The sequence below is a fragment of the Lupinus angustifolius genome, chromosome LG04, assembly GCF_001865875.1.
Source record: "Lupinus angustifolius cultivar Tanjil chromosome LG04, LupAngTanjil_v1.0, whole genome shotgun sequence".
NCBI lineage: Eukaryota > Viridiplantae > Streptophyta > Magnoliopsida > Fabales > Fabaceae > Lupinus > Lupinus angustifolius.
In genome coordinates this window covers 3,619,827-3,633,770 of record NC_032012.1, presented here as the reverse complement: position 1 = coordinate 3,633,770, position 13,944 = coordinate 3,619,827, and the positions used below count along the sequence as shown (strand labels likewise).

Genomic DNA, 13,944 nt, shown 5'->3' with positions numbered 1-13,944 from the left:
AAATAAGCAGGTGCAAACAAAAGGAACCCAAAAGGTACTCATATCATTCACAACAACCTCAAAATCTCATATACACAAACCAAAAAAAATCATTCAATAAAATCCATTCAAATCCTCAACATTTCAAAAACACCCATATCATCCATAAAAAAATCATCCAAAAAAGTATAATCTTCCACATCACACAACAATCCTCTGAATCAAAAATTTCATTCAACAATCTTTTTTTTACCCTCGACATTATCTTTCACACAGTAGTCCAAAATCATCCCACTAAAAACCACACAACCAAAAGCCACAACCATCATCTACCAATACAAAAAATTGAATACTCTTATTGAGCCTGAGGAATAATTGTTGAATCATTGAAATCACACAGACCCAACACATACATAGATGTGTAGAGTTGATCTAGACATTCTCTCCAATCGCAAGTCTTTATTCCCAATTAATAGATGTTGATTCACATGTGCAAGTAAGTTGAATTTCTTATATTATCTAATTTTTTATTTATTACCTCTACCTTTTTTCATCTATATGTATAATAAAATTTGATAATGATAAGCCATATAATTAATGTATTTGTAAAAAAATTAAAAAATCACATTACCATGATTTTAAGGTATAATGCAGTGTTGGATATAAGGGCTATGCTTTAAATAAAAAGAAAATTAATAGGATTAATTATATTTTCATGTCATAAAATTTTTTTTTTAAATAAAAAGAAAATTAGAATTTCTTAATCCACTTTTAATATGAGATGCGTTATCGGACGTAAGGGCTATGCTTTGCTCATTTAAAAAATAATAATTTAAACGTTACTTCTTTTAAGAAATAAAATTAACCCAACCAACAAACTTTTTTCTACCCAAAGAACTACGTAGTCTTGATTCACATAAAGGGGATACGTATGACCAAAATCATATCTTGTCAGACATAATAATAATTTAAAGTATTTTTCTTTTTTTGGTAAACATATAATTAATAATCCATACAATATAGTAAGAGTGCCGTTCAAATAGGGAAATAAGGTGTTAATACCTTCCCTAGTCTGTAATCGACTCCTGAACCTGGATATCAAAGTCTAAGGCCCAATGCGATTGGGTCAAAAGATTATTCTACATTTTTTTTAGTGAAAAAATGAAGTGGCGACTCTAATAAGATCGTGCAGCCGAAAATCGGGGCGCGACATACACCTTATCTTGTTTGCAACTAATGATAGGGTTTTTTGCAGTCTAATATTTGGGTTTTTTTAATAAGGATTTACCCCCCTTTGTTATTGCTTCCTCTAGCCAATTTATAGCTCTATCCTTACCTATAGAGAATAAGCTTGTTCATCGTGTGCTGTGTATGCTCATAATCTTTACATTCAGAGAAGATTTCTATGGAATGACATCAAAGTTGTTATGAGTTCTAATGCTGGCCTCTGGAGTTGTATTCAGGATTTTAATGTAGTCTTGGGTTCTAATGAGTGTAGAGGAACCAGGCTTCCTAGCAGAATTCCCTATGAGGATTTCCTCTCTTTCTCTAAGGATGCTAACCTTATTCACCTAAATACCAGGGGAGCTGATTTTACTTGGTCAAATAAAAGAAGAGGTTCAACTCTCACAAAGAAAAGGCTTGATAAATGTTTGTGTAATGAGGAGTAGATCTCAGCTTGGAATCATGTTTATGTTGCGCTCTTCCTAGAATCTCATCTGATCACCGCCCTCTTCTATTATCATCATCATCTTCTTCTAGTGACAGAAGAATAACTCCTTTTAGATTCCTCAAGATGTGGATGAGCCACCCTGATTGTGGCAGGGTCATTGTTAATGCTTAGAAAGAGGTTATCTTTGGTTGTCCAATGTTTATTTTAGCTGAAAAGTTAAAAAGGCTTAAGGCCAAGCTTAAATCCTGGAATTGGAATGTCTTTGGCAATAATCATCAAAGAGTGCAGGAGGTTTTGTCCTCTGTGGGGGATATTCAGTCTTGTATCAATGAGAATGGTCCTAAACATGATTTTCTCGATCAGGAATGTGTTTCCCAAGGTAATTTGCTGAATACCCTGTCTATGGAAGAAGAATTTTGGAAAGAAAAGTCAAGAGTCAACTAACATATCAATGGAGACAGGAACATAAGCTTTTTACATAAGATTACTAAGATTAGATAGGTTGCTAAATCCATGTTTGTGATTAAGGATGGTAAGATAATCCTTACTAACCAAGCGGATATTGCCAACCATGCTTTAGGATACTATTCTACTTTATTTATCACTCCTAATGATTCTTCTCCCGACCATTTGGTCCAGGATGTCATTCCAAACCTTGTGAATTCTAAAGAAAACCTTAACCTCATAGGCATTTCATCCCTAGAGGAAATTAAAGTTGTTGTCTTCTCTTTAAATGGAGAGAGGGCTCCTAGTCCATATGGGTTTGGTGGTGGTTTTTATCAAAATTATTGGGATATTATTGGTAAGGATGTTTGTGCATCAGCCAAACAATTCTTTTCTCAAGGTTGGTTGCTGCCAAATCTCAACTCCAATATTGTGATTTTGATTCCTATGTTCTGCTAATGCTGACAAAATTGAGGATTTTAGGCCTATAGCTCTTGCAAACTTCCAATTCAAGATCATTACTAAGGTATTAGCAAACATATTGTCTATCATTGCTTCTAGAATCATTTCTCCTTAGTAGAAAGGCTTCATTAGAGACAAACATATTCAAGATTGTATCTGTTCAGCCTCTGAAGCTATTAATCTTCTGGACCATAAATGCTTTGGTGGGAACATGGCAATCAAACTTGATGTGAGAAAAGCTTTTGATACTTTGGACTGAGAATTCTTGTTTCAAACTCTTAAGGCCTTTAGTTTTCATGATAAATTTATTAATTGGATCAAGGTTATACTTCACTCAACTAAGCTTTCCATATGTGTGAATGGTCAAAATGCTGGGTTTTTCAGTTGTCTTAGAGGGGTTAAGCAAGGTGATCATTTCCCCCTTGCTATCCTATTTAACTGAAGATGTTTTAAATAGAGGTATTTCTAAATTTCTTGCTGAGAACAAGCTTAGCACAATCACTGGTCCTAATGGTTTAAGCACGACTAGCCATGTGTTTTATGCTGATGATATTCTCATATTTTGCAAAGGCATCAAGAGGGAGCTACTCGCTAAAATGCACCTGCTTAAGGATTATGATGAAGTTTCTTGTCATCACATTAATCCCAGTAAGTGCAAATTTTTCACTACTATTGCCTCTACTAGGAAAAGTGCCAATATTTCATCTTACTTGGGTTTTAATGGTGGGGTTCTTCCTTTCCCATACTTGGGTGTTTCCTTGTTCAAAGGCAAGCCTAAAATTTTTCATTTGCATCCCATTGCTGATATGATTCTAAGGAAACTAACAAAATGGAAAGGTTATTGGTTTAATAGAAATAATGGAAGCCGTTTCAGTCTATTACGGATACATATGTATCCTAGATTGAAGATTAGTTAATCTACACTCTGTATTTTATATTATTTTATTACCCTAAGATATTTAGAATATATCATCTGGTATGCAAAAATAGATACACACCAAAATGTGCCCCATAACATAATAGTGTCTTAACTTTGATTCTGAGGCATTGATACTAATAGTAATTCAACCATGTATCCATTAAATAAAAAAATGAATCAACAAAATAGCACCTTTCCCTTTTAATTATGGGCAGAGTGGAATTGGTCAAATCTATGATTCATAGTATGCTCCTTTACAACTTTCATATCTATGCTTAGCATCATAGCTTACTTAAGAAGTTGGTTTCTTGCATCAGAAACTTCATATGGTTAGGGCATATTAACTCTAGAAAGCTTGTAACTGTGGCTTGGTCTCAAGTTTGTGCTCCTATAAAAAGGGTGGTCTTGGAATTAGATCCATAAAGAAGCTAAATCAGGCTACTCTCATAAAGCTTGCTTGGGAGATGTTGAGTTCTGACAAGGATTAGGCTGTGTACTACAGAAAAAGATTTGGCTCTAGTGCTATTCATTCATCCAGATACTTTAAAGCATCCATTTGGCTTGGAATCAAGCTCAATTGGCATGCTGCTATTGAGAATTCAATCTAGACCATAGGAAAGGGTAGAACATCAGTTTTTGGAAGGATAACTGGTTGGGGGAGCCTTTGGTTGATCATCTGAGAATTCCTAAGGAGTTGCACTCTAATTTAAAGGCCATTGTTCTTGACTTTATGTCTAACTCAATAGGGATCCTTCCTAAGTTATTGATGGACAAATTTCCTACTATGGCAAGGAACATTTCCAAAACCAGTGCATCTGGTTGTGTGGAAAGAATTTGTTGGATGGACACTAATGATGGGGTGCTTAATTTGAAAGAGGCATACAATTACATATCTCCAACTCCTAACCAGCCTAATTGGTGTCTCCATATTTGGTCTTTGCTATTCCTCCTTCAAAATCATTTACATTTTGGAGGTTAATCAACAACAAAATGCCCACTAATGAAAATCTGCAAAAAAGAGGCTGCAATCTTGCTTTTGTGTGTAGTATCTGTTTGGCCTCAATAGAAAGCTCCAAGCACCTATATCTGAGGTGTCCTTTTACTGTGTCTCTCTAGAATTGGATAAACTACACTTTTGACATCATTCTGGATAATTCCTCAATCTCTTTTATTTTACTGGTTTGCATGAGATCTTGGAGTGACCAAGTTAAGTTCATGTTCTTTGCCTGCATGACTCATACTGTCAGCACAATTTGGTGGTGCAGAAATTAGATTCACTTTGAAGATAAGAGATTCAATTTCTCTCAAGCCTTGAATATCATTAAAATGGCTTCTGCTCTTTCTAGAAACACAACTATGGCCACTGCCAAGCCTACTCTACAAGAGCTTTGCATTCTCAAAACTTTCAAGGTGTACACCAATTATACTAAAGCTCCTTCTATAATTGAGGTGATTTGGTCTCCCCCTGCTAGGGGATGGATCAAAATTAACTTGAATGGGGCTACTAGAGGCTACCTTGGTCCTGCCGGGGCTGCAATTTTCAAGGATTGCAATGGTGAATTCTTGGCCTGTTTTGCTGATTTCTTTGATATTCAAGATTCTCTTTTTGTTGAGCTCAATGCAGCAATCACAGTAATTCATTTTGCTCATTCTAAGGGCTGATACTTAGTGTGGTTAGAAAGTGATTCTTCATTAGTAGTTGACATATTTAACGGAAAGCACTTCCCTCCTTGGAAATTGATGAACAAATGGTCTATATGCAAATTAACTTTGGTATCTATGGATTGTATAATCTCTCACATATATAGGGAAGGGAATTTGTGAGCAGATAAATTGGCTAATTATGGCATCATGACTAAAACCAAATCCTCTTGAACTGTTATTCCTCACTTTGTTACCAAGGATGTTGTTAGAAATAGGCTTGGTCTTCCAAGCTTTAGATTTGTAACCTTCTAATTCTCTATTGTAACTTTTCCATCTAATATATTTCGGGGTGTGGTTGCTCCTTTTGCTATAAAAAAATAAACATAGTAGTAAAGCATAAATGACACAAAGATACAAATGTAATTAGAAAATGTTAATAAAAGTAGTGAGATATTTTGAGTTGTTATCCTTCCAAAAACACCCCATTATGGAAGAACCTTGGAACTTAGGATCATGAAGGTTTGGAAAATTCTTCAAAACCTTCTATCTCTTCTCGTGAACTCCCATACAAAGGAAAAGATGTCATTTCACCACTTTCATAAAAGTAAAAATATCACACAAATCTGAAACTGTTATCAATTTTAAAAAACTGTACCATTTATAGTTGTTCCTTTACACATTTTACACATTGGAATATCAAAATATTCCCTTATTTTTCCACAAGGAAATATTCTCTATACATGAATGTTACTAGAATCCACCACCATGTTTATCCATGAAGTCAAGTATCTCTGAAAAAGTTTCCTCAGTTACAAGTTCATCACTCCTAAATAAAATCTACAACAAAAAATAATTAAGCAACATGGTTAAGACAGATTAATCCATATATCAGTAGACAGGAGATAAAGATAAGATTAACTTACTGCTCTCAATATCGTCATAATCTTTGCTAGATTTTCCTTATTAGGACCCAAAATATGCACATCTTTCCTGTTGTAGTTTTCAACATGTGAACATATTTATCCATGTGATAATTTGAACATGATACAACAAAAAAGGGAATCAAGATTGATACCTCTGTAACAATTTAGAAAGTTGTGCATGTACATTTCTGGCTTCTTGGGCATCATTCGTTAATGGCAAGTAGTTTAACCAGGTCCGAAAAACCTGCTTAATAGCACTATATAGTTGAGGATAACGAAGAACTAAAAATGAATGGAATACATAATTGAATAGTAGAACACAGAAATAGTCTGTAAGTTTTTTTTGTTGTAAATTCCTGTAAGTATGATAATTTGCGTCATGCTTCAGTTTTAGGCTTTGTTATGAAATTTTAGATTATAAATCAACAGAGTCTCAAGTACAAAGGAGTAATGTAACTCTTATGAGGAATTATGTGCAATATTATACTTTTTAACAACTGTGCAGAAATATTAATTTAGACCTGATATTCTATTCCTAATTTGTAACACAAAAGGAACTTACAGAACAGTTTACAGAACCAATGTCCTGCTCCTGCAATTCTTCTATGAAGTGCGATCCAAGTGTGGAAGAATTATACTTGCATCAGCTAAAAAGTATCTGCTGAAGATAACACCCAAATACATTTCTGGACCAATTTTTCTTCTTCATATTTTTACTTCATTTTATAGCAGTGATTTCATTTTCCATGACTTGTATCAGTTTACTGGCTTGATTTTGGTATATTCATCAAATGCTTACACTTCTTTTTGGTTTTGGTGCCAACTGTGATTCTTCCATCTTAAATCTGCTCCCATATTATTATCCTTGAAGTTAAGAATAGCAGCTGCACCTAACCAATATACTGAATAATTTATAATATGAAGATTTAGCTTATCAACAGGGACATTTTTTATGTATTTCCCATAGACCTCCTCTCTCTCACACACATGCAAAGACTCACACACATTATTTTTATATATGCATACACATACCCCTTAATAAAACCAATCAAATATTCAATTTATCTTTTCCCAACATGAATTTGGCAGCCAGGGATTTTAGAAGAGTAAGTAAACCCCTGAAGTTTTCTTAAGAAAAATACAGAGCCTTAAATGACATTTCTTCTGTGTCTGTTATGAATAAAATTAAGATTTTACTTTTGATTGCTTGAATATTTATCAGTAAAAGGATTCTTTTTTGCTTTTTAAGTTAACAATTGTTCTCTAAAATTGAAGATTGAAAATTCCACAGATTTTTCATCTCTCCACACAAATAAATATAAATCTCAGACCATGAACAATGAAGCCAATAAAAGTATAAAAAACTGCTTTCCCAAGAGTTGTTTTATATGGAAGATTATTACCTGAGGGTCATCAATATTTTCACATTGAAATTCACATATCTTCCCAAGAGCTGAAACTGCCATATCGGATATCTTTGCACCATCCTCAGTTTCTTCTCCCATAATTGAACGTCCATCTTCTATCAAACAGTATAGCTTGGAGATAGCAACTATATATAAAACCCATAACTAGTCAGTCATGTTAACAAAGCAAGTATATATAAGGTTTAGACTTAGTGTACTTCTGTATTTCTAAGAGCTCAAAGAAGCTACCATTAACAATGGTTCCAAAAATATGTCCTCCAAACTCAGCACAGATACCAATCCCCCGCGCAATTTCCTGAAAGAATTAATATTTAAAGAACAAATATTTTAAGGCATTCTAAATCAATGGATAAAAACACAAAATTACTGGTGCAATTTTGCAAGTACCCGTTGCGCTTGAAGACTTTTGTCCTTGGCTTTCAAGAGTTCATAAGTATATATGCCATGAAACCTGTTCAGACAGCATTCAGATACAAGACATATTATAAACATAGGGGACCCTGCAGCCATAATTTAAGACAATCTAGATAAAAGAAAGTGGAGTTACATTTGCAATTTATCTGGGAAAAGTGGAACAATAACGTTAAAAATGGCAATTGCAATTGCTTTAACTCTATCTGGGAAATCATTGCCCTGCCAAAGACCATGCAGAAGCAAGCAATAATGAAATTTATGAGAAGATGACTGTTAAGTGTTAAAGAATACATAAAACAGATAACAATCCAATATTTCTTATTGACATTAATGAGATTTATATTTTATAATAATAATGCCTTCCACATGAATATGAATATTTCTTAACTTGTGAGTAATTAACATTCCAATATACCTGCATTACACGTTCCAATCAAGTTTTTTTGGGTACTGCCCTAGTGCCCTCTAATGATTTGTGATTAGTCATTTTATCCTTTAGGGAGAAGAATACTTAATCATTTTATTCTCATAATAAGATATTACACTTACACTCACTCGATACCCATATCTTAATCAAATTGCCAATTAAATCTTAAAATCGAATTTCCTAAAAAAATATATGCAATGATTCAAACTAGGAATGTTCCGAATCATTCAGAGAATATCTCACAATAACCGTTTATGTTAAATTGAACGATAAACATGGGATCATCTCTAGTCTAATAATAAGATTGAGCACATCACTTGACATGCAATCATAAAATTAAAAGCAGGGAATAAATTAACACATAAAAATATAGTGAACTTTTTATATAATAAATACCTGAGCAACTCAGCAAAGTGTAACAAGATATACACTTCTATGTCCAGTTTGAAATACAGTTAGATTGGAAAGAATACCAGAGAAAAAGATACTGACCCAAAGTAGTGCAACATTTGACAAAATGTCATCAAGGAATGGCGAAAATCGACCTTTTAATGTTTCAGCGGCTCTAATTATTAAGAGCTTTACACCCTGTTATAAGTAAAAAAGTATGTAAGGAAAATATTAAGCTCCTAATTTAGAATGACACCCAGAGTTACACCAAAAATGAAAATTGGATATATCCAAAACAAGATGTTTAATATGTAAATATCAGATGAGGAAAAAAAGAGAACTTGAAGACAGAACTTGAATTATTTCTTCATCTGGTAAATCTTCATTTTCTCCAAGACTCCCAGCTTGTGATCTATAGCTTTCAATAAGCTTATTGAACCATGTACTTAGTATATGTTTTATCTCATCAGCAATCTTCTTGATTAGTGTAGTGGTGAAAAATGAGCCACAGATCTGCATATTTTGCAGTGTACATTTAGATCAAGAAATAGTTACTCTATAAATCCCTAAAATCTTTCAGGATATCAGGCATACCGAAATGCACTCGGGGAGTTTCTTTAACATTATTATACGCACAGTACCATTAGTTTCCTGCATGTAGTAATTTGAACATCAAATCACTAAAGTAAACTAAATTGTTCTTCATGTATACCAGTGGGAGAAAAGGGGTCACAAATGAAGCCATAACAATAAGAAGTAAGGACTAAATACCATGTGTAATGCTTTAATCAGAGTGTGTACTAGGATGAAAAGCATAGATCCTTGGATCAGTTCATTTGTCTCAACTGAGTATGTGCAAATCAATAGGCTTGGAACCCCTGGAAAAGAAATGTGAATTATTTTTATCAAACAAGGGCTACACACGAATGTGAAGGCCTTAAAGTTCAACTCAAATGATTTTGTATTATGTTCACCTGAAGCGGAAACCTTTCGAGTTTCAGAACTGGAACAAGTAAGACAGTCCGCAAAAATATTAGCGACCTAAACATATGAATTTGTGCTCAGTCACATGCTTATTTTAGTGTTAAATAAAAATAAAAGGCATCAACTAATTAATACATAATTTAATGTATCTCACTGACCCTGCCAACATGAGGGTAAAACACTCGCATTGACCGAACAGACAAGTGTGACAGTATATTAAGAACATGAATTCTCCCATTTTCGTCCAAACAACTGCACCAAAAAATTGTCATATAGGCAATAACTGCAAATGAGTATATCAATTCCTTATGAACAAAATTTATAACAGGACTAAATTGTTTAGGGTTCTCATAAATTGTTTTACCTCTCAAGCTTAATCAATGCCACAAAACAATGATTCACATGAGGGTTCTCATAAATATTTTGCACTATCACTCAATTAAATGTTGACCTATCATTAAAATAGTGTGACTTTCAATTAAATTTATATTCTTTATCAATTTCAATGCTACTGGAAAGTGGTGGGCAAACCTATCAAAATCATCTTTAGAAGAGCGAATCAACATAGGCAACAAATTATTGAAATGTCTATCAACATCCACTCCTGGAAGTCGGCAGAATTGATCCAGTGCCTGTATAGTGTTTGCAGTTTAGTGATTTCTCAACCTTAAGCATAAATACAATTTGACAGCCTTTAAGTCATTTCAAAGAAACATAAAAATACCTTTAATATGTGGTTTCTCACTAGGTAATCTGTGCTGCTCAAATTTCTTTCGAGCGATATTAGAATGTTCATGACCTTCAAAGCATTACAAGATAATTAGAACAGATACATAGTTTCATCATTATTTGACAGCCTTTCATGAGAATCTTTTCACAAATTTAACTCGGACTCTTAATGATATGGTCAAGATCATAAGGTAGAGCAAGTATTCAAAGTTTTTTGTGGATTAAGCAATGATATTTACATATTGAGCATACTGAAGTATAGAAAAAGAAAGTATTAGTCTGATTTTCCCCCAAACATATTGAAGTATAGAAAAAGAAAATATAAGAAGAAAAAAATTGAGAACCAATATTTGTCATTTAGATTGAATAAATAAGTTTGAAACAACTACCAAATTTTCCTTGGTAGAATGAAACAATTGAAAATAGCAGAAATACTCACATTTACAGCATCCTCTTGTATGAACTTGGCTTTGGCATTTTCAGTTCTCGAAAGAATACTACTCATGCACTCTAGAGATTTGATGCGGAGCAAAAGACTTGGCTTGTTATGGTTATGAAACAGGATGCCTTTCAGTGTTTCCATAGTTCTATGGTAGTATTTTTTAAAATTGGTCTGCATGCAATAATTACAATTAGATTCACATTTGACAAACCTACACCATGATTGGGCTTCAGATATCAAGACATACCGGTATTAAAGCTGCAACTGATTCCAGGGTTTCAACAGCTTCTTCCTTTATCTTCGCCTGGTCATTCTGAAAGCTCACATAAATCATCAGCTTAAAGTAAGAAACCATAGAAAACTAAGGGTGAGATTATATCAATTTGGTGTGTAGTATATTGGAACAATCATATAGACAATAAAACCATATGCAATGATTACTAGCACAGCTACTTGTGGAAAGGAGATGTTGATAGTGAAAATTGCAAGTAATATACCTTAAGAAGTTCAAGCATTACTACAACAATTTCTTCCCCAAAAGATGTCATTTTGTCTAAGCCACAATTTATCGCCAGGGTACGAATAGCTATAATAGCATTTACCTGCAGAAAGTATTAATCACAAAGCTACCTTGTCAATTGAATAAGTAATGCTTTGCTTTAGGCAGAGAAAAAGTTCATCGAAATTAACTTATAAGATAATTACTATGTCAAGGTAAAACATAACAGATTCCAACATGAATGATAACAGTTTGTATTTACCCTAGTTAAAAAAGAGATGAAGTTATGAAACAATCAATTGTAAGTTGTGATAGACTTATGCTTGAAGACTGTTATGAAAGCAGCACTCAAGTGATGACTTAACAATGACAGATGTGAGTAACAGAAAACAAGCAACTCTTCATTTACCTGTAATTTGGAGCAATGGATAGACTTAACAATGCTAAACAGTTTAGCGAAGAACTTCATATGATACTGGTACTTGCCATGTGGTATTAGCTTACATTCACCCAACCACTTCGTTGCATTTATTGCAGCCCAAACCACACGGTGGTGACCATCATTCAGCGACTTCATAATCAAGCTCTCAAATTCCACAAAGCACTTAACAATGTCCTGTGCCATCAACCAAGAAAGAATGTTAAAAACACAAGCATAAATGAATCTTAAGCATTTTGATAATAAAAAAACAACAACAAAGTCAGATGTATGAGTCAAGCGACGCTAGCTATTACATTCTATCGAAGATAAACTATTGCATTACATTTTTTTGCCGTTCTGAAAATGCAGCAATCAAAAGCATTCCCGCATGACGTTTTCTCCAATTCTTAGAAGCTGAGTATGATGTTTTAAGAAACTCAATTGCCATAGGAACTATGATACTTCCATCTGCTTCAAAACAGAGCCAATACATCAAGAACCTTCCAAGTGCAAAACTTTGTGAGATCCCAGCCTTACTTTCTTCATTGGATTTAAACCAAAGTGGATCTTCTTCAATACGCAACATCATGAGCAGAGAAACCTTCAGAACCCTTCGTGCATCCACATCAGAAATTTCGTTCATTACTTTCGCCATAGTGTACACGTTTTTTTCATCTAGCTCCTTTATAACTTGAACTGCTGCACACCTTAGTTCCTCACTCGCATCTTCTTTCTCCGCAATTCGAAGCAAACTCTGAAACATGTTTTCCTCTTTCCCATCTATGACTTCATCAACATCCAATGAAATAAAATCCCCCAAATCCTGAACCCTGTTCAGCACAATCTCTTCTCTCGGGTTTCGATCTATGTAGTCCAATAGTAACAACAAAATATCACCGCCAACTTCAAATTCCTCCAATGCTTGCGACATTCCCATCAATGCAAGCAATGCATTAAAAGTCAAATTCTGAAAATTCTCGTTAGCAGTTTCATCAACCATTCGAACCACGAGATTCTCATATAGACCCACGTAATGATTCTTCCAAAACTCACGGTTTTCGATGACATCACTAGATAATTCCGCTAACAACATGAGCCCTTTTCGTTGCTTCAAAACAGAGTCATCATCATTGCGATTCAAAGAAACACACGAAACTATGTATTCAAGAAGCTCTAACCAACCTCCTATAGAAAATCCATAGATTCTAGAAGCAACATTAGCAATTGTTTCACTTAACGGAAGTAATAACACTTCCTCAACCTCGTTCTTGAAAGATTCAAGAATAGGACTTTTTATCTCAACAAGAATGAGACAACTGATTTTTCGATCGTCCTTTCCATGCGTTTCCGTGAGAGTCTCTCGGAGAAGCGAAACAACCTCGCTTCGAATATGGATCGGAGGGTGAATTAAGAGTAGTTTAGCGAGTTTGAGAGAGAAAGAGGTAGGGTAATGAAAAGCGAGTGAATTGAATAGTTTCTTCTTAGCATTTCTCTTCTTAAGTGGGACTTTAGTGAAATCATTGATGAAGTTTTGGAGTGATACGACACCGTATGAGTGGAGGAGTGAGGTGGCAGTTGGTTGGAGATCGAATCCATGGAGAATGGATCGGTCTCTTTGGATTTCGATTTTGCGTCTCTTGTCTGCAACTTGTTTATAGTAGCATTCCTGCGGAGGCAGGGGTAATGAGGGATCATGATAAGGGTTGCGCGGCGGAGCATTCGGGTGGAGTAGTTTAGATTGTGAAGAGTGTGGAGGAGAGGGAGGAAGTGGAGAGGAAGGTGGAGAATAAGAAGGTGGAGAATAAGAAGGTGGTGAATAAGAAGGTGGAGAATAAGAAGGTGAAAAAGCTTCCGTTGTTGAGAAATGGAGTGGTTTAGATTGTGTTGAGTGTGGAGGAGAGGGAGGTGGAGAGGAAGGTGGAGAATATGAAGGTGAAGAATAAGAAGGTGAAAAATCTTCCATTGTTGAGAAATGGAAGAAGAAGAAGATGTTCCGATAGAAGAGAAGTAATGGAAGAAGGTGAGTTTTGGAGGGAAAAAGTAACTGTTATGGGAATCTGTTTTTAAACGGTTAGAGAACTAAAGTTCAATAGATTCTGAGGGGTTTAAGTTTAAGCTACTACTATAAACTACTCCCTCCGGTAGTGCAATACAGAGGTTTTGTTCGA

At 34.6% G+C, this 13,944-nt stretch overlaps 1 protein-coding gene across 1 annotated transcript; it reads right to left on the bottom strand.

Moving 5' to 3' along the window:
* LOC109344551 (importin-5-like) lies at positions 5,815-13,739 on the bottom strand. Its single transcript, XM_019583316.1, has 20 exons — positions 12,120-13,739; positions 11,765-11,971; positions 11,354-11,458; positions 11,104-11,169; positions 10,854-11,027; positions 10,410-10,484; positions 10,217-10,317; positions 9,844-9,937; positions 9,676-9,742; positions 9,473-9,579; positions 9,296-9,352; positions 9,056-9,214; positions 8,804-8,899; positions 8,018-8,103; positions 7,858-7,921; positions 7,699-7,765; positions 7,447-7,595; positions 6,196-6,287; positions 6,044-6,110; positions 5,815-5,957 (listed from the first exon to the last, which is right to left on the bottom strand). The coding sequence occupies exons 1-20, from the start codon at positions 13,737-13,739 to the stop codon at positions 5,871-5,873; spliced, it is 3,540 nt and encodes a 1,179-aa protein (XP_019438861.1). The 3' UTR covers positions 5,815-5,870.

What these genes read in the sequence shown, in the direction of transcription:
- LOC109344551 (XM_019583316.1), bottom strand. Translation starts at nt 13,739, where the DNA reads ATGGAAGATTTTTCACCTTCTTATTCTTCACCTTCATATTCTCCACCT. An exon ending in TGAGAAACCACATATTAAAG is followed by an intron (nt 10,318 to 10,409) that starts GTATTTTTATGT and finishes AACACTATACAG; the next exon opens with GCACTGGATCAATTCTGCCG. An exon ending in TTCCCAGATAAATTGCAAAT is followed by an intron (nt 7,922 to 8,017) that starts GTAACTCCACTT and finishes CTGTCTGAACAG; the next exon opens with GTTTCATGGCATATATACTT.